Source organism: Botryllus schlosseri, chromosome 15 (genome assembly GCF_051294905.1).
Source record: "Botryllus schlosseri isolate E-star chromosome 15, Bs_hap1, whole genome shotgun sequence".
Classification (NCBI taxonomy): Eukaryota; Metazoa; Chordata; class Ascidiacea; order Stolidobranchia; family Styelidae; genus Botryllus; species Botryllus schlosseri.
The window spans coordinates 18,983,143-19,003,582 of record NC_137250.1 but is presented as its reverse complement, the minus strand read 5'-3'; the positions used below and the strand labels follow the sequence as shown (position 1 = coordinate 19,003,582).

Genomic DNA, 20,440 nt, shown 5'->3' with positions numbered 1-20,440 from the left:
CTAGCACTTTGCGAGGCTTACGAGGATTGCAAATCATTGGAAAAACTCAGTTTCTGTAATAAATTTCGTAAACAAATCCCTCAACCTTTGCCATACACAGTGTAGCTTCCTGTAATCCTCGGAATATCCTCGGTAAATCCCGACGAAAAGCACACTTCAACGACAGTGAAGGAAGATTGCTTACGACGTGTCACCTTTGCGTCAGCGACGTATGTCACTTCCACTGTGTTTGTGGAGTGCAGAGAATTTGATGCCATCAAAAACCTTGGCCATTATCTGTTGCACAATGCACATAAAGTGTTAAGAAAAAACGGAGACAGTTCGGTTTTTGATTGTTGTCACAATGTCGGGTTCATCGCATTTTGGTGACAACAATGTCATTCGAACCCTTTTCAAAGGATTCTTGTATCTAACTATGTACAACGTACCAATTGTTCGACTGAGTGGTAAGAATATTGAACTGGAGCCCAATCACAACAGAGCATAAAATATGACAGACTCGGAAGAAAGCCCACACGAAAGAATGCTCTAGCAAAATGCATCTGGAATAAGCAAAAATGAAAAGTCCGAGAATCTTTCATTGGAACCGCGTTCACGCTTCGGTCTACCTACCTACACGGTAACCTATGTCAATATCTATCCCTACCCTATCTGTGAATCTGGTCTTCAATATACAGAAAATGGTATAACGAATATAAATTCTCTTAACATACCCACACTCTGTGGTAATCAATAATCTGCAGTCTGCACCACCAGCTTCGTCGACTTACGTACAAGGCAACTTTCTATGAATTCAAGATCAGTCCTTACCAATTGATGAATAATGATAGATCGGTTTAATGCAAATTTAAATAAAATAGAAAGTTGGAAGCCATGTTTTTACAGTCGGATGCGTACACAATTTCCCAGCCAAACTCTGAGTAACACGCTTCCCTCATGTTACAGTTACAACTGCTTGTTATGGGTGTATCTGATAGTATTAATCCGCACATTCAGGGTTGTATTAAGGGGATCAAGTCTACGCTGACACGGATAATATGCGATAATTGCTGAAATAAAGACCAAAGATTTTCAACATCATCGATTTTTAGCATTCTGAGTCTAGTTTTTCAGAAACTTGATCATACTAAATTGTAATTCAATCAAGCCGACGGCATCATCGTCATTCATTCAGTAGTGTGTGCATGCTAGTGCAGCGTTTCTCAACCTTTGTGACCTTCCGGACCTGTAAAACTTCGAAACAAATGTCGCGAACCGGTAAACTTTCAGAGTGCTATCAGAACGTGTTTAATGTCCGTATTTAGTTGTCGAGAGAATGATTATCTCTTTTGGTTTGAAATTAAAAGTAGCGTCAGGTCAGAACCATCCAAAACTATCCGAATCAGAAGTTACAACTATCCGAAAATATCCTAAACAAAATCTGCAATAGAATCTTAGTCCGATGCGACTGTATCAAAATTGTGCAAAACCCAGTCCTAACGGTATCCGAGTCTGTTCGATGCTCATCACTGACTCAAATGTAATATTGTAAACTTCATTCAATGCTGTTTTTGTAGTAAGTAGTTGTGCGTAATTCTGTTGAAGTTTACGCAAGGCCAAGCTCGCGATCGCGACGTCATGTTAAAGGCGACTAACTTGGTCGTGTTGTTCGGTATCCTTTAAAAGGAATGAGATGCTGTTTGTCAGACCCTATTTTACTGCTGGTGTCGCCTAATTCCAATGACGGAATTTAATGACGTTTGGCTACCACAGCTTTCACATACAACTTGTCCGAAACGAGCCGTATGCTGCTGTAAATAGTTTCGGCCAGCACTTGCACAATTGTATAAGCTCTCAAAAAAGACCATGAACTCTCTGTTACGACACAATGCACATTGCACAAACACACGTTCAAAACTTCTCGCTCAATTTATAATTTGAAGTTTTATTTCTCCAATTTATACACAAGCGTCCATCTGACCGTATTTTGGAATTCAGGTATAAAATTCTAATATATATGTCGCGGATCAGCAGCAAACTTGCTACGGATGGCACGTTCCGGCACCGGTCCGTGGACCGGCGGTTGAGAACCACTGTGCCAGAGTATAGCGATAAAGGGATTTTCACTCCCACCTATGTGAAACTATCCCTATTTCCCAAAGAAAAACGGTGAAGCAACATGATTCCGTAACAACATGCAGACAATAAGGTATTGCGCTATAGCTTTCCGATATGTACTCGTCATTGATTACACAATACACATACATCTGCCTTGTTTATGGACTACAGAAGTCTGGCTGCGTAATGTCGTAACGGTGTACTTTGTATGTTCAGTCACACGAGAATGACTGACACATTGTCGACTTCCGTCATCTTTTCGGGTGGCAATTTCTATAAAAACTATATGCATAAATCAATTGGATCAAACTTATAATCAAATGTCATTCACTTGTCTGTCTGTTGCAATAACCAACGTAACTAAACACGCCTGTCCAGCCGCCTGGATTCATGGGTAAGCAGGATGGTCACCACTAAATATTGACACTAAGTTGCCAAGATGGTTATATAATTCGCTCCAGTTGAAAGCAAGTCTTACCAAGTGAATTTCGTCACACGACGCATTTTGGCAAGTATGATCTAACGACTCGAATCGATCACTCTGCACTGCAGATATGAGCAACTTTTTTATATCCGTATCCAGTCCGGATTAGCGCTTCAATCCAAATTTCAAATCGAAATCCTGACTTTATTAATAAACTACAAAACGTGTATAGGCTACACTTCACAGAGAAGTCTCCACAATACTCGCACACAGCGTATGAAATGAAGCGAACCAGACGATATATCTTTATATCACACTATTCGTTGATTGAGGCTACCCCATTCCGTTACATGCCCTGTCAATCTTCACTTGTGCTGCGGCTGTGAGTGCGCGTAGTCACATCTTTGGAACACCATACTAAACCGCAAGTGTTAACGTGAACCACAAGTCTCCTGACTGGCCAATGGCCATATATTCACTGCTCATTTGCGGAACAGCGGTGCTTCGGAAATTTCGGCGGTGATTAAGGAATATAACCATGATAACTGTTGATCACTCATTCGAATTCGGAAGCATATGGAGGCGTACTCATTCGCGAGCAGACCTGCTGACTAAAGAGAAACAAGCCGCCGTCGAAACAGTTTCCCCATTGACAAAAAGTATTCGCGAACGGTGCTAACAGAGGAACAGGAAAAGGACTCGACATACGCACGTCGTCTCACTAAAAAAAGTACAGTCAAGCAGCGATACGTCATCTTTTTACGGAACAGTTCATCAAATTTTATTATCTCTTCTTATCTCTGGCTATCTCTTTGCAGGAGAAAGGCCAAACCGATGGGAACTATCAATCAGATGTTGGCACAGCAGGGATTATCGACACTTCCAACAACACCATGCTGGCATCCTGGTATTGAATGACTCCATATACGGTAACATCTCATATACCGACTCCGTCGCAATATCGCTAACAAACACCGGAGTGCGACAGCGTTACATATTACAATGAAATAGGACAGGGCTATAAATGGCTCTTGGATTGTGATTGAAATGTTTATTTACTTTCCGTATAACTTGCAGTATATTTATATGTATATCATAATTTATACTTTTATAGCGTAATGTGCGATGATCCTACCTGACGATGCTGTTGTTTAATTGAAATTTTCATCAGATCGAAACACGACATGATTGCGATATAAAAGGTAGGAGAGTGTCGAAGCGACCTGGAGTAGTCATTAAATCAGACAGTCACTCACGCTCAGCGCATGTAGGTGATGTCGATATGTCAAATCGTGACCCGGTAAAGTTTAAGGCTGACTAGCATTCGAGGTGTTGCGGCATCTATGGTGACTGGTCATTGGTCATGGACACGGACCGGACAATGGATTGGACATGAACCACGCCGATACTCCTATCGATTATTTCGGAGCTGCCGACTAAAGGCTCGCTTTCGTTCTAGGACTTTGTAAGCTACCGCTTATGGGGATCGTGTGCCTGGTGCCTGGTTAAAGGAATGTCTGAAGTCGACCTCTATCAGACATGAGTGCAACGCACCACTACGCTACCCGCCAGCCGCCATACGTTGTCAATCAGTAATAATCAATGGGATGGCGCGAACCACTAAAAAGGCTCTGGTCACTTTTTCACTTCCCGTCTGCGCGACTGTCTGTCGCAATTGCCGAAGTAGCAGTCATTATTCACAGTACGCTTGCTGTCATATGAAAGATGCCACGTACAACGATGCAACTGATGCGAAATGTCCTTGTGGTTGGCTAAATTCATCTAATAGATCCGGGGTTAGTTTTCGCTTAGGGTAACTCATCCGTGTCGTGGTTGAGAGCATTCGCTGCGATTGCGTCGTTGACAGATCAATTTTAGTTAAGTATAACTTGGGTCAAGTTACGGTGCTTTCATCGTCACAGTTGGAAGTGGACCGCGCGCCGACTGCGGCCTGATTCCTAAAATTAAAATTTCAGCCGGATCCGGTACCGAAACGTTGTTCTTACCGCAGGATTTATGATGTTGTACACGCTGTATAACAGGGCTTCTCAGAAGACTTTTTGAGCAGCACACCCATTCGAGTTACGTGCATGTATGGCGTCCTAGACTGAATTTGAATCCAAAGTCAATGCACGGTTGTCTCTAAGGTCTATTTTAGTGTTGGGAGCCATAACTAGTTCCAACTGTAAAAATATATTCAGTGAAAAGAATTCCCGCAACTTAGGCGCTAATTAGAATACTATATTTGCAGTGCAATACCTTATCATTGCATTGTCTGGTTTATTATGATAATTGTATAATTCTACAATACACAATTTGCACAGTGTGTATAGTGTTGGTGGCCTGGCGAAAGCGGTCCTGGTCTGTCGCAATGCAAAATCTCAGAAACCTCATCACCGCGATTAGTGAAACGGAAACTCAACAGAGCCGAACAACGCAAATCTCATTCATTACGTCATACTCACACAGCAATGTAAAAGCACGGTGGTTTATGCCATTATAACTAACTGAACACTGCATTTAGTAAGCTGAAACTCATTTGCTTGCTTGACAGATATACGTTAAAATCGTTGTGGAAGAGAATTATCACGGTCGCAGAAAAATAAAGTTGCTCGTGTAGCCTCGTGGTTTATATATCGCGTATACCCCAGTTTGAAAACCTCTACTGTGTGACATTAAATTGAGCGACTATAATATCTTCGAACGTCGTTGGCCAATTCAAGAACGACGCTTTTCACAACTTCTAACCCGAACCTGATCCGACTTCCGGCTCCCATCTATGTGTCGCATGGCTGAAAATCGTCCGCACCCTTCTGTTCATATTCATCATGTTTGCAATTTGTACTGGGGAAACTCTCAAGAGACCGTGTCCACAATCCACAAACACATTGAAATATTACCAGGCTGAAATGAATGGTAGACCAGCGGCCGTTGTAACTGAATCGCAAATTGGCTTTCATAGTAGGGCATAGTATAGCCTAACCAAGCAGTAAGCAACCAAGCACATTACGTAATCTAAACAAGTTGCACAGTGTAGGCCGCACCGTTTCATAAGTATACACATTACATACTACTATGCTTACTTTTCTCCGTCTATCTGACTGTACTTGCTCCACGAACTAATAAATATATAATTATATATAGATAAATAGATATTGCACTTGCGTGACCTTTGGCGTAGGGCAACCAACAGGAAACTCTATGCAAAGAGGCTGATTATATAATTAAGTATAATTATCTTCAAATGTACCCTTTAAAGCTGTTTCCGTACAGGATCGAATGGTAGGTTCACAGTTCACACGGTGATCGCTTTGTTCGGGTATATCGATCCTGCTTCGCAGTGATTGTTTGCATCAAGAGACGTCGAAAATTAGTAGGCTTCGTCACCCAGAACTTGCAAAACATTATAATAATGGTACAGGATACGCTATCGAATTATTATGTCTATACGTTCGCTCTGTTTGCGATTAGGCGAAATAGCAATAAAGGTGACTAGAAAAATGAATAATGCGACGTACTACCAAATGTAATTATTATGAATTAAATTTTGCCAATGACTCAGTAACGCTACCGGAGAATCATTTACCAGTCCAACGTAATTGATACAGAATTTTGTCGTTTGTATAGCTACGGAAACCACAAATTCACAAAGAGTTTATCCTTCAGATGATATTATGCGTTGATTCAACAATCATGAATCCTGATAGATCTGGATTTTCCTTGACAGCGCACAAACATCATTCTTCATAAAGCTCCCTGAAATCATAACACTGAGCAAGCAGGCATTGACCCTCTGCGAGCCTGAAGAGATAATGGAAGATTCGCGCATTAGCAAAACTTATGCATGCGATTTACTGCATGCTTGCTTGAACAATGTACCTTGATGCATTATTTCAGGTCGGAGCGATAATTATCTGCCCAGACATAAATCTACCCTCCCAGGCCACCGTCGAGTCCTCAGTCACTTGCACGTCGAAAGTGACATTCATGATGAAATAACAGTACTAAGAAGATAATATTCCTCAAGTATGCGATAGCTATGGATATTACCATAAGATATTCATATGCCGACGATGCTATAGTATCTTCTACGCTGATCGACTACGCTATGAATATGCCAGAACGTTGAATATTATATCACTGTATTCACACTATTTCTGTAGATATAAAGTGAGGAGAGATCATGCTGTAGTTACACTGCCCGTAAACTGAAATGTTTCAATCAAGAAACAGCAACCCAGTGGGGGGTACTGCTGCAACCTACGAGTCAATAAATTTTTCATGATCAATAAGGGTGTAAGACTTACGCCCTTTTTGATGAGGATAGATTTATAGTTATGCTATTAGTTAGGGTTACCATATTTTGGAAATCTAAAAAGAGGACAATTTTTTAGAAATTTCAGACTTGCATAACCGGAGAAGAATTCCTAAAAAAACGGTGAATTTTTCCCACTTTGCATGTGGTCGGTTGACTAAAAATAAGGTCAACTTTTCGCTCAGAGCTCAAATCACCGTTTTTCACTCCGAAATACCCGCCAGAGCGTCACTTCTGTGCTAATTTTACGGCATATCAGTCGCATTTTGCTCTAAATATGACCTAGATTTTCAAAAAAGAGGACAAAGTCTCAAAAAGAGGACAAAAGGGCGTCCTCTGAGGACACTTTCAAGAAAGTCAAAAAAGGGGACAAATCCTCTTAAAAGAGGACGTATGGTAGCCCTACTATAAGTGCAATGTAATGGTTTGTGAACCGTAACAACTTGTTTTATACTGCGTCATGAGCATTATTTCCATTGCAAGAAGTTCAAATGAAATTGAATACATTTTCGTTGCAGCGTGCCATACATTGTACTTGTACAATCATTCGATTCCCTATTACACCATGGGGGTGCAGACTAGATCGCCTTACTATAAAGGCCGTATCGCATCTCCGTCGTCAAAGCATCTCGATGGTGCAGGCGAAAAAGAATACCATATCTCTCTCTCTCTCAATGAAATAATATTAGGAGGTCAAAACGACCGTGTGTGGTTCACCAATGTATAAGATCCACCTGGTCCTACGGGTAATACATGTATTAAATCCTGATATAAAACAGTGTGATTGACACTTTTAAAAATTGCTGTCTCATTCGTTGACGAATATTCGCTCTTTCCTGTATGTCCTTTTCTTAACTTTTTAGTAAATAATCCGTATGGACAGCGACATGGGAGAGGAAGAACTCAGATAAACCTTCGACACTTTGAAACGCGCAACTGCCGAGACTTTTCATACGACCTCCTCTTTTCGTTTACAATGTCTTTGACCGTGGTGCAAAAGGCCGTATCAGGCGATAAGCGACACATCTTTTTGTTTAATAAACGACAACAACAACAACGGTCGAGACGCGTGCAGCCTTCTCGTGCCTTTGGCGATGGAATCAAACAACTCCCGAATATATGATGAAATGCAATTCCATATCCGTTATAGACCCGGGGCTCCTAACCTGTGGGTCATTGCCCCTTATGGATAGGCGCCACGAGCCTCTTTGAAGGGAACTTGAAATAATTTATCATCTCTTAGCGAGGAGATAATATTTTGGCTGGACCACGAGAATGGGAATCGTCTGATTAAAAACTGCTAATCGTGGCACATATCGGGCGAAGATCATACATTTAGCTGATCTGGGGGAATGCTAATCGTCTAATTAGGAACTGTTGATTAGTTGTGAGCTCAGCAACTATAGGGTTTTGTGCACCAGGCCTGGTTGGCACTTTTGCTAAGAGGCTATATTGACTTTCCGGTCAGTAATACAAAGTATGTTAATGGGTATACCATCATACGATCGCTTAGCATTACATTAAGGCCCGTTTTGGAGGATGTTTCACATTACTCGCCCCGAGTAGGAAACCTCTTCCGGATCGGCAACGCATGAAGATAAAAACGAAAGTGTTTCAACGTTTCGGGCCACTATCCAATTCTCGAAAACACGTTGTTGGCTGTCAGTCTCAGGTTGTTGAGTGAAATGGCAGGCTGCTAATAAGATACTATGCTATATGACCATTTGCTAAAAATCGCAACGCAATCGTAAGTTGTAACAATGAATCTAAGGATTTACGTCTATATTATATTGAATATACAGTTGTCATTGTAATAACGAACTATGACTTGGTCTTGCAGCAACATCACCCGATCCTTCGTACTTAAACTTAATCTTTCCACATACTCTCTCTCTCTCTCTTTCTCTCTCTCTCTTTCTCTCTCTCTCTCTCTCTCTCTCTCTCTCTCTCTCTCTCTCTCTTTCTCTCTCTCTCTCTCTCTCTCTCTCTCTCTCTCTCATCTCAACATCATTCTTCTTCACGGCTATCTGTTATACACGTGACGTGAAAATCAAACACTATCGGGAATATTTCCGCGTTGGAAAACTTCTAAAGACAAAGTAATGCAGAGTCTTGGATGTTCAATGTGGCATGCAACAGGCCCTTTCCCAATCAGAGCGAAAATAAAGACCTCCACCATCACATTGACTGATATGTCATTTCTAGAGCAAGTTTTTGTTGCAGTCAAATCCGTGGAAAGTTGCACTTATTTTTCACAAAAGTTGCACTAAAAAGTTTCATTTATGGACAAGTTCCTTGAAATTATTAGGGTATGAGATACTCGAATCGATCCTTATTCGTGGCACTGCAGCACAACTCAATGTTGGCGACTTCAACAAAATCAATAGCCTGAAAAAATTGACCCAGTGAAAATACTATTTTCGGCGGTCTAGCCTAAATGTATGTCAAATCAGAAAGGACCACAAATTTGATTGACAGTGAAATGATCAAGCGATCTATTTACATATGGTGCCAAATATTTGAAGTAAAAAGTTAGTTGCATGAAAATGCAAATGAAAATTGCCAAAAGTTTCATGAAAAATCGAAAAAAGTTGCAAAAAGTTTCATGAAAAATCGAAAAAGTTTCAAAAAGTTGCATGAAAAAAACGGAGAAAAGTTGCAAAAAGTTGCGGTATAAGATTCCTCCAAACAGCTTGAAACACCATACTACATAACTTGTGTTTAATGCAATAAATAACAAATCTCTGGGCTTTACAGATACGGATTTCCAAATCCGTGCCCCTGGGCCTACAGCCGCTATGGATCTCCGACACACACTAGCGGGTAAATTTTGTATTTCCAGATGTAGCTGATCTAGTTCCGTGGGAAGGGAAGGGAATGGACAGTGGGCACCAGCAGAGGGCATAATAAAGATGCGGCTGAGAGCTGAAGGGAACTCACCATGGTGATATTGGTCCATGGCGTTGGCCATTTCATAGGTGCAGAGGTCGCGAACTTTTACCACCCCTATCCCTAAGGATCTATATCTCGGAGAAAGACGGTCATATCAACCCATGCCACTCATCAAACGGATAGCCCTATTATAGCCCAACTATTCTGTTCCTGCTTATATACCAGATCGTGACTACTTCTGTTTATGGCTGGTTATTTCGGACGAGGATTTGGAGGAAATCCAGAACACAAGCTTGAATTTGAATACATAAAATCCTCTCATAAGTTGCAAACTGCAGATTTACCCAACCGTGACCTTTACCTCTCGCGCATTGTGGTCTTGAATCTTGATTGTATAAAAATGTATATTTGTAAAGGCTATGATTGTATCTTTGTAGTAAAGGAATCTATCTACTCACTACTCAGTATTCGCTCTCATTACTACGTCATTTCCGTCCTTAATCAATACGACGTTACCCAGTTAACTACTCAGTAACGTAGCCAGCTCATAGGGGACAGCCCGTGTGCCGGTCACACCGTAACTGCCCTAATGGTATGGTATTTTCTGATTAACGCAGTTTATTGATTGCTCTGTTTTCAGAGATTTATGTTGATGGCAGCATGACGTGAAGTGTCCGTGGTGTGTGTGTCAAATCATTTGATGAGTCTGAATATATTCTTACACAGCAGTAGGACCCGATCTCATCCCAACTCACTTTCTGAAGCTAGTCTTTAATATTATTGGTGATGTTATATGCATTTTCTTTAATGAGTCGATACGTCTAGGCATTTTCCCAGATGCACTGAAAACTGCCAGAGTAATGCCAGTGTTTAAGAAAGGCTGTAAAAAGCTAATTTCTAACTACCGACCAATATCTGTTTTGCCAAATCTTGCCACGGTTTTTGAGAAACTGATTGACTGCCGACTAAAGAACTTTTTTGAATTGAATGCAGTACTGTCTCCGACTCAGCATGGATTCAGATCCAACCACAACACCGACCATGCAATACTATCAATTGTAACGGACTATTACAAAACCATCAAGCAAAAAGAAAGTGGCTGCAGCATTTTTATCGATCTCCGCAAAGCTTTCGACACAGTTAACCACAGATTCTTAAGATACAAGCTAGAACGCTATGGAATCAGGGGTATTGCAGCAACTCTACTTGAAAGCTACCTGGCAAACCGCAAACAATTTGTTAAACTGGGGTCATTAAGAACGACTACCAGAGATATAACTTGTGGAGTGCCACAAGGCTCAGTCCTTGGACCGACTTTTTTCCTCATTTATATTAACGACATTGTTAATGCATCTTTATTCCGCACAACGCTATTTGCTGATGATACTCACCTCTTCATAACCTCCAACACTGTCGATGGTTTGCATGCATCTGTGAATATGGAACTCCCAAAAGTGTCGAGATGGCTCCAAGCAAACAAACTAAGTTTGAATGCAGATAAGACCGAGATGCTCGTTTTAAATAATGCAAGTCATAATTTCACTGTGAACATCAATCATAAACAAATCTCAATATGTGACTCAGCAAAATATCTTGGCGTCACCATTGATTCCAAATTGTCTTGGAAGCAGCGTATTGAATGCACAATACCAAAACTAGCTGGGTGTGTGGGAATAATGACCCGTCTCCAATCTTTGGTTTCTAGATCAGTGCTACGAACCATCTACTTCTCTCTTTTCCACTCTCATCTGCAATATGGAATCGTTATATGGGGAAATGCATGCACAACATTTTTGTGCAGAATTCGAACCCTGCAAAACCGTGCGATACGGCTGATCTCATCTGTACCTTTACGTACCAATTTATCGCCTTACTACCGTAAGCATCGAATTTTGCGAGTTGAACTATATCGCTTCGAAGTATCAAAAGTTGTTCACAAATATTTTTCCAATAGTCGGCCTCCTGTGTTTGATGACTTTCTCATACCTGCTAAACATGTCCATTCCCATTACACGAGATCCTCGTCTAAAGGAAACATCTACTTACCCCCACCCAATAGCAACCTAACTAAGAGATCTATCGACTACTCGGGACCTGTCATCTGGAATGCATTACCACCACATATCCGTGAATTGCCTTATAATAGATTCAAAAAAGCCCTACTTGATCACCTCTTGTCGTTACACTAACACTGTTGCCCTACCTAGCCCAGACATTGCTTCATTGATCATTTGCCACCATTGTTTAATTTTTTTTTCTATTTTCCTTTAACTAAACATTTCTTTACAGCCAGACTGTTCAGAGTCAAGTGTACCTGTTTGATGCTGGTGTGATCAGACTAGATGACCTTCACGGTCTTATCGATCAGTCCTATCAAATACCGAATACTGTGCACGCATATTTTCTGTACCACCATCACTGCCGTTTGTTATGTATTTTGGTTCGATGAAAATAAAGACTCTCTCTCTCTCTCTCACAGAGTCCAGGTAGTAAGGAAAGGACACGTACGTAGCATCATTTTTTGTGTGACTCATCTTTACCTCACTTTTCATTCCTGGTATATGGAAAATGACTCAACTTGAGTCATTTGGTGTATTGACTTGTACTGCACTTAAATTATATGGACTGGACACTCACATAAGTGACTCGACCATGCCTGCGAGTCATATCACTTGATTCAAGTCCTGGAATTTGATAGCCGTTTTCTGGTGTCTGAATGATTTGGACAGAAAACTGTGGCCTCAGGTATTATGACTTGACTTATGAAAATCGGAGAACAACTTGTGACTCAGAATCCTGTGACTTGTTTACAATCCGAAACCCAGCATGGTCGGTACGGTACATTGAGTTAAACTGGAACCAGCCCCTGTCATCCATCACCACAACGTTGCTAGCCTACTGGATTGAAATTTGAATAGCCTGTAGTTGAACCAATCCAGCAGAAAAGCCTAACCAGAACTATTTCTATGTTTTTTTCTCTCAGCTACAGTACAGCGACATATCGACATAAGTTCTTATACTTCTAACTCACGAATCTTAGTTAAATCCCATTACCTAATCTAATGGATTGGATGTTTGATGAAGTGGAAAAGAAAGCTGCAGAAGACATCTACTCGGCAAGATCTTGGCTCTTAGTAACAAAATGTATATTTCCTCGGAACTTCCGTGTGCTTTTCGAGGCCTACAAGCTAGAGAAGTCGGAAATGAATGCATCGCAGTGTGCGTCCTTAATCGTCGAAATGTTTCGAAGCTTCCCAGACGAGTATCTACTCAACAAAGAACTTGAACTGATGGTGATTCCTCCACCCGGTGATAAAGACTCGCAACAATTCCTATCATCAATTTTCGATTCTCTGCAACCAGACATGCAGCAAAACATTCTCATGTATACGGCTGGAAGGCAAATCGACATTAATTCCCGATGTAAACTCACATTAACAGCCATGAGAAAAATTCCGAGAGACACAATGAAGTACGGAATACCACTGACTGAAAAATTGCTGGAATGCGAAAAAATTGAAGCGCCATCCACCGCTCTTAATAAATACCGAAAGCTACTGGTCTGTGATGTAATTCCGGTTATTTGTGAATGTACCGCTGTCGAATTGTCCCACAAGCAGTACTATAAGTGGTTGCAGAAAGCCATCGAATTCTTTGTGGCCGTCCACACCAGTCCGAGAAAGCTACTGACTGAAGCGATTGGAAAGTCCTCGATAAAATGGACCGATTTGGAGGCGCTACGAGCCAAAATAGGAATGCAGTGCAGTTGGGAACCGTATTCCGAAAAAAATCTTCCGCTCGTAGATAGGATGAAGTTTATAAAAGACATGCACCGACTCAGTCGCACTGATGTTTCCGGCAATATCAACAAACGTCAAATATTTTACACATCGTTACTACTATTGCTCGAGTCATCCATTGAGTTTTCAAAACTTTTAGACCCGGCATTCTGTGACTCAGTACCCGGTAATGCTTCTCATATTATTTACCTTCAACCTTTCAACAACAACGAGCCAGGATCCACACCGGTGTCTTTATCAAGTTTAAAAGAGTCACTTCACGATTGTTTCCAAGTCGCGCGTACTTCATGGTCTATTTTACAAACAAACGAGTCATTCAGCAAAGATTTCAATCACTTGGTGAAGCGATGGAAAATGGAACGTTGGGCTTGGTTTCAGTTGCTTATGTCGCTGCGAGATATATTCGAGAAAGATTACAAGGCCTGCGTGCTACGTTTGAATAGACTTTTGGAGCAAAACCGCATTGACCACTATCCACACGTTAATATACGCTGCTTAACCATTTTGGCGACAGTGTATTACACCACTAACCAAAAAGCGTTATCGTGCCGGTGCATTATCGAGTGTTTAACAAAATTGAAGTCTAATCAGTTACTACAGAATATGCACCATTCTCGAATTGATAGTATTGTATTCTCTGATACATCCGATGTTAACCCTATGATACTCATGCCGTTGAATCAATCAAACCTTTTACCCAGTTGGATATTCATATTTGTGACAAGTCTGATGCAGAATGTACAATCTTCCGCCTGCACTGACGAAACTCTAGGTCATATCCTTGTTCTCAGCCAGCACGGATGGCCTCAATGGAAAGAGGTATGCGGAAACATTCTCGACATTGTGTCGAGGAAAACCGCATTCTCCTACCCTATTTTCTTTGATTACATTGTCGTCGGCGATATTTTGGAAGAGATATCGCTTTTGTGGAACAGCAACGAGAAAAAGACCATCACCTTACATCGAGGCACCTTCGCAAGTCAACAGAGAGTGACGAGGGGTGTGAATAAAGGGACGGAGGAAGAGTTTAACAACATGATCACAACACAAATGAATACGGGAGAGAGCGGACTGGAAGACCTTCTGGTCGAGTTTATATTGAAGCAGGAAAGCTCGCTTATGGACTGTTTGCTCGCGGCAGATGGTGCCGGTCCAATGGAGACTTGATGTGCTCAGCCAGGACACGCCATGGCAAAATTCGTCCCACTGAACACGCACCGCAGAGGTGGTCAATAACAAAGTACTTGAATATCAAGTACTTTTTGGAGTACTCAAATAGGGTCTTCTTTGCACCACCTACTCAAGCGGTTATGATGGTGAACGACTTCTACTTGTCACTCTCAAGTTTTTTAGGCGAAATCAAGTCTAGAATTCTTACCTTTTTACTAATTTGTATATCGCTACTTCAACTTGTACTTGAGCAGAAATTTACAAAGTTTCTTCCACTCATACTTGTGACCAAACGATGACTACTTTGAGCACTTCTGCATATGTCTGTGTGTCGCAAGCATTTTCCGGTTGAAGGTTCTCCGCAGAGGGGTTCCTACTATGAAATAAAGATGTTGGGCAAAAGTTTTCTGGACGAGTTATGTCCTTACTGTGTTGGGGTGTAAAATGGAGATGTGTCTATGTCGAACAAGAAGCGGTCTCGAGTCCGTTCTCGGTTACACTACTATTGCGATATCTCTACAGAAGTAGCCTACTAGATTGTATGAATGCGACATCCGAGCGGTCATTGTGTGGCGCATTTTTCAATCAGCTAAAGTGCATGTTTAGGTGATGTCATATCTTGTCCAGTGTTAGGAAAGATAGGGTGCTTCTCTACTTCAACGTCATTCAATATAAAATCTAGGACTGTGGTCGCATGGTTTGGATAAAAACGACAAAGTGTTGGCCACAATACAAGATTTGAAACAGATACGCTTCTAGTAACTAGGCATTACAGATTGCACTGGGCACTGGCTACTTTCGGTAGCCTATGGAGTTCGTAATCACCACGGTCCCTTATCTACCCTGTGGTCTACGCTGATCAAACTGCAATTTTACACACGTGACCGTACCGCGATGTCCGCAGATCATGCAGGAGAAATAGAGCGATCGGAATTCAGGACGGCGATATTCTATTCCTTTAAATCCGTAGGATATGGGCATATATGCAGCCTGTGTAGAATGATGCGCATGTTTTATTCAGACATTTTGAATGAAGATTTACTCCGAAATTCCCGTTAAACTTCATGTAAAGGAGTCAGTTATTCGAGTGATAGGCGTATAACAATGAAATGCGGTTGAAATTCTGCAGACTCGTAGAAAGCAGGTCCTCAAAAGTTTTTCTGATAGTAAAAAATTTCGCGCCCCTTATCGTCATCACAAAATACCACCAGAATGCTAGCAATCCCAACGGATAGTTTGATAGCCTGGAAGGTGATGACTGTTGGGAGAATTCTCAAATATAATATTCCAACTAATCACAGAGCAACAACTATGATATCGCACGGAGCGCGAAAAATATTTCCAGTTGACCGCAGCTTCGCGCCCCCTTCAGATGCCTTCACGCCCCCCAGTTTGATCGCACAATAATACGAACAATAATATGAAGCAGTGTTGGGATTAAGTCACAACCGTCGGTTTCCCTCAGTCAAAGTCATTTCGAACCGACACTTTTAAATTATCAATCATTCAACTGAATGCTAAACAATTAAACATGTTCATGCGTTTGGGTGGTGTGGTGTACATCAGGGATGGTTCGGACATTCTGTTCACGTTCACCTTGGAAGGTTCTACCCATATATTTTGCGAAAGCTTTTTTGACCAGATATCAGAATGCTACGGAAAACACTTTTGATCACAATTCCTTGAGTTTCAACTTCCCATTACTCGCTTCATCACGGAAACAACTAGAAAGGAAATTCGACAGTGAACTACGATAATCCTTTCATCGCCAAAAATTATACTGATTCTTGTGAATTTTACATGAAATATCACGCATCACGTGGTTCTATTATGCACTACTTTTTAGACGCCTTTCCATGCTATTTTCATTCGTCCTACGCCGGGTATTTTCCTGGACATTTTGTCGGGGATTTTTAGTTGTAGAAACCCCTGATTTTTGTAAAGACGCTGCGATAACAGTGACGCAGGGGAGGACGAGCCCAGATTATCCGATACAAGAGCCGGGGTCTCTCGCGTCGATGGTGATAGATTTCTCAACTACCCATACCCATACGCTATTCCCATTATGTAAATAATAAATTGGCTTCCTTCCGCCACTGCTACGCGCTTGGCTAAAGCGAGGACATGAGTCAATCTAATCGCGCAGCAGCAGCAACAACTATGTGCGATGGTGCCACAAATGAGTGCCAGAACTGGTGTTGTAAATAGGGTTGCATTTAAAATGAAAATCAATTTATAACGAACATGTTTAAAACAAGGCCCATTTTTGTTTTAAACATTTTTGTTTTGATTTTAGTCATGACGTCACGAATATGTAATTGTGGCGTCACAGTTGATCCTCATTGTCAATTGAAAATGTAGGGTGGCACCTTCGATGGAAAGGGCTTCCGATCACTCATAAACAGGCCAAAAATATCTTTAACTACGACTACATCGTCATGCAGCATTTTTACGGTGGGCGGTCATCATCATCAGAACACCCATTCCGTACCAATTATCTATATCTACGTGCAAAAACAGTTGAACCGACGACGATTTTGAGGGTTCCAGCCACCCCACATCGTATACATCGATTATTTTAGGCGCAAATCGTCCGTAGACTCATGCTACATACTACACAATGACGGCATCGAGATCGTTTGAAAATAAAAAACAATTTTGCTTTTTTTCAATAAGGCATTTGTTTGAAACACTGTTTAAAACATGGAGCAACCCAACAATACCGGGAGCGAATTTAAAGACCCTTACGGGTGGCAGAAAACCAACCTCGGGACTATAGGAATTTTACAAAGGTCTTGTTATGAGATCATGATAGGACATTTCGTTCCAACATTTGACACCAAAAATAAAGGACGATAAGCCACTCTGGCAACAAAACTTGATCACCAATCAAGGATAATTCGAGAATTATCAACGAAAAACTGAAATAATTCCGCTTCTACTGGTTGGAATTGAGTCAAATTTGTTTTGCATTGTCTTTGAAGACAGCTCAACATTTTCATGAGGTTGACAGAAAAATCTGATTTAAAAAAAAATAATTTTCTCTAATAAATTAAAAATTTTAATTGAATCTGCGGAGTCCTACACAATGTTCCCTCTGGTTTTTGACGACTCTGCTCACACTCACCAACTCACTGCGCAGACCCTTGGACAACAGTGCGTAACGACTAAAAAAAAGGTCATCACTTCGGATTTTTTGTGCTTAACATAGATCCTCTGTGCGCACAGACCACGTTAGCACTGCGCAGCAACATTGGTCCTATACTTGTTAGAATTGTACCAAATTTAGTGTGCTGAGTTTTTTAGGGTAACCTGACAATTTAATCAGTGAATGGCTGGAATCCGGGGAAAAAGTTATTTTTGAACAGCCCTAATGCACATTGACAATCTCAAAAATTTTACTTGCTTTGTTACAAAACTTTGCTCGAAATATCCAGCTTTCCGTTGGTGTATATTTAGTGACTCTCTGCTGCAAGCTCGACCCGCAATCACACAATATCAAGAACGAAATACGTTACATGTAGGTAGTCAGAGAATGATGCTTATTCAACCAATCAATGGAATTGATGTCGTTGTCTGATTTAAAATAATCTAGCAAGCGTATGGGGTCCATCTTGATTCCATGTGTTTGTTGTATCATAAAAACTTAATCCGTGCGATTGGGGTGTTGGCTACTGCTGTATAACTTGTTAATGGGATGATATCGGTAGCTAGTATAGAAACCCGTTTCATACTCTGTTCAATATCAACGTATCGACATCGACACTAGACGCCGAATACATTGTCCTCTCTGGACTAGACAGTTAAGGCGTAAGCTTATATTCCCTTGCAAGTCCCCGTCGAAATTGTTGGCAAAGCGATGAAAGATATTGAATATATGGGATTATTATATCATTTGATTGTTCTTTAGTTGATACATTTGGTGACGTTTAAAATGTCAGTATGTACTTTAGCATTGTGGCATTATGTTAATATAATAATCACTTCACTGTAGGCTTGGAATTAGCAATATGACGTCACATGGCGTCATGAGGTTCGCGTTCACACAGAGCCTTTCAAAAAGGTTCGCGTCCACACGGACCTGAACCTTTCAGAAGCTCACACCATCCCTATAACAAACAGCATATTAAGTACGCACCCGGGGCCTATGATATCGTAGGCCCCTGCGCACCCTTTATCGTTAAAATCCATTCGGGCTTCATTGTGGATAAGAATTCAACGACCGACTTCCGAAACAGTGGGCAAAGTGCTGTATATATAATTCAAGGGATGGTGTGAACGTGCTCTTGCTAAAAATGCCGCCCCCCCCCCCTAAGTAGACCGCAGCAAATTTCGACATAGATTCATGTTCAAGCAATCTTGTCAATAAAAATAATTATATATAGTATGCTGCGTCTCAGCCTCACCGTCTCAACGTTCATAAGGCCAAAAATAATAAAGACAAGAAATAGCGAACGAATGCATTGCGCAAATAGAAAATCAATAGCCGCCTCAAAGCAAAATCAGCGATAATATCCTTAAATTCAAGTTTTTGAACGTAGTCTCTTTCTATAGACAGAACGGATAGAGCTGATAGCCGATCATCATTCATGGTAGAACGTAAATAAGACTTAATCAGTTTGAGCTTTGAGAAGCTCCTCACACAGCTCGCAATTGAAACACCAATATGGTCAGATAAAGTTTCAGAAACGAGCATAAATATGGTGTCGAATCAAGTAGCTTTGCATTAACTAACCACTGTAAAACATCAAACGCTGTTGCACTACGTTCAAACGCTCTGCACCAGTCTCTTAACCCTTTTAAAATCTCAAGTTGAACAACTTCATATGATTCATATGGTTTGCACGAAAAGCTAGCAATCTTCTGATTTATATGATCCCTAATTCGAAAGTGTAAGGCATGACAGTTTTCGCAGCTAACTCCAAAAAGTCCACCTCGTCGTCGTGCTTCTAAAAGCGCTGGTGAATAAATTGTAACTTTCGCTTTGCAGCAGCGCGTGGGTATTAAAAAATCAAAACATATCATTTAAGTGGCGTATACCGGTAAACCTAGTTTCAGCTTCAAGTTTAAATCAGTCCAAAGCTTGAAACATGCATCGTCTAACTTTTTCAACAACACTGAGGCCAGCATCTTTTAATTCTTCGCCAGGCATTCTCCTTCTTCTGCGAACTCTCCGAACAATCGGCCTTGACGGCAATTTCGGAGTGGTTCCATCGACATGTTAACATATTAAATCGTGTTTTCGGAATCAGCGCAACACTAGCTTTCGATTGAGACCTGTTTGATTAAATTTTAGCTCACGGGACGCCAGCTATAGGACTACCAATTACCCTTCTTTTAGCCGGTTGTGTACACTGTGCCGAGCGAGGTAGTGTAGTGGTGACGCGTTCGGCTTCTTGATCGGTAGGTCGTGGGGTCGATCCCCGGCCGGGTCAGACCAAAGACTCGAAAACTGGTATCCACGGTTATCCCGCTCGGTGCTCAGCAATCACGGAGGAGAAAATACGGGGGTGCAGCCTAGATGACGTTACTATGAACTCCGTATCGCATATCCGTCGCGAAAGCATCTCGATGGTGCAGGCGAAGAAGAATACCATCTCCCTCTCTCCCTTAAGTTGCAGCCTCATTTTGCCGCCCCCTTGGCGCCTGTCGCCCCTGGCGCAGAGCCAGAACCGCCAAGCCTAGACGAGCATGCACCTTGACAATCTCAAAAATTTTACTTGCTTTGTTACAAAAGCTTGC

General features: G+C 41.4%; 1 protein-coding gene across 1 annotated transcript; it reads left to right on the top strand.

Annotated features, from left to right (window-relative positions):
- Positions 1 to 9,720: 9,720 nt before the first annotated feature.
- On the top strand, positions 9,721 to 15,110 carry LOC145456952 (integrator complex subunit 10-like). Its single transcript, XM_080335101.1, has 2 exons — positions 9,721 to 10,456; positions 12,210 to 15,110. The coding sequence occupies exon 2, from the start codon at positions 12,791 to 12,793 to the stop codon at positions 14,693 to 14,695; it is 1,905 nt and encodes a 634-aa protein (XP_080191227.1). The 5' UTR covers positions 9,721 to 10,456; positions 12,210 to 12,790; the 3' UTR covers positions 14,696 to 15,110.
- Positions 15,111 to 20,440: the final 5,330 nt, after the last annotated feature.

Coding starts and splice junctions, on each gene's coding strand:
- LOC145456952 (XM_080335101.1), top strand. CDS start 12,791: ATGGATTGGATGTTTGATGAAGTGGAAAAGAAAGCTGCAGAAGACATC.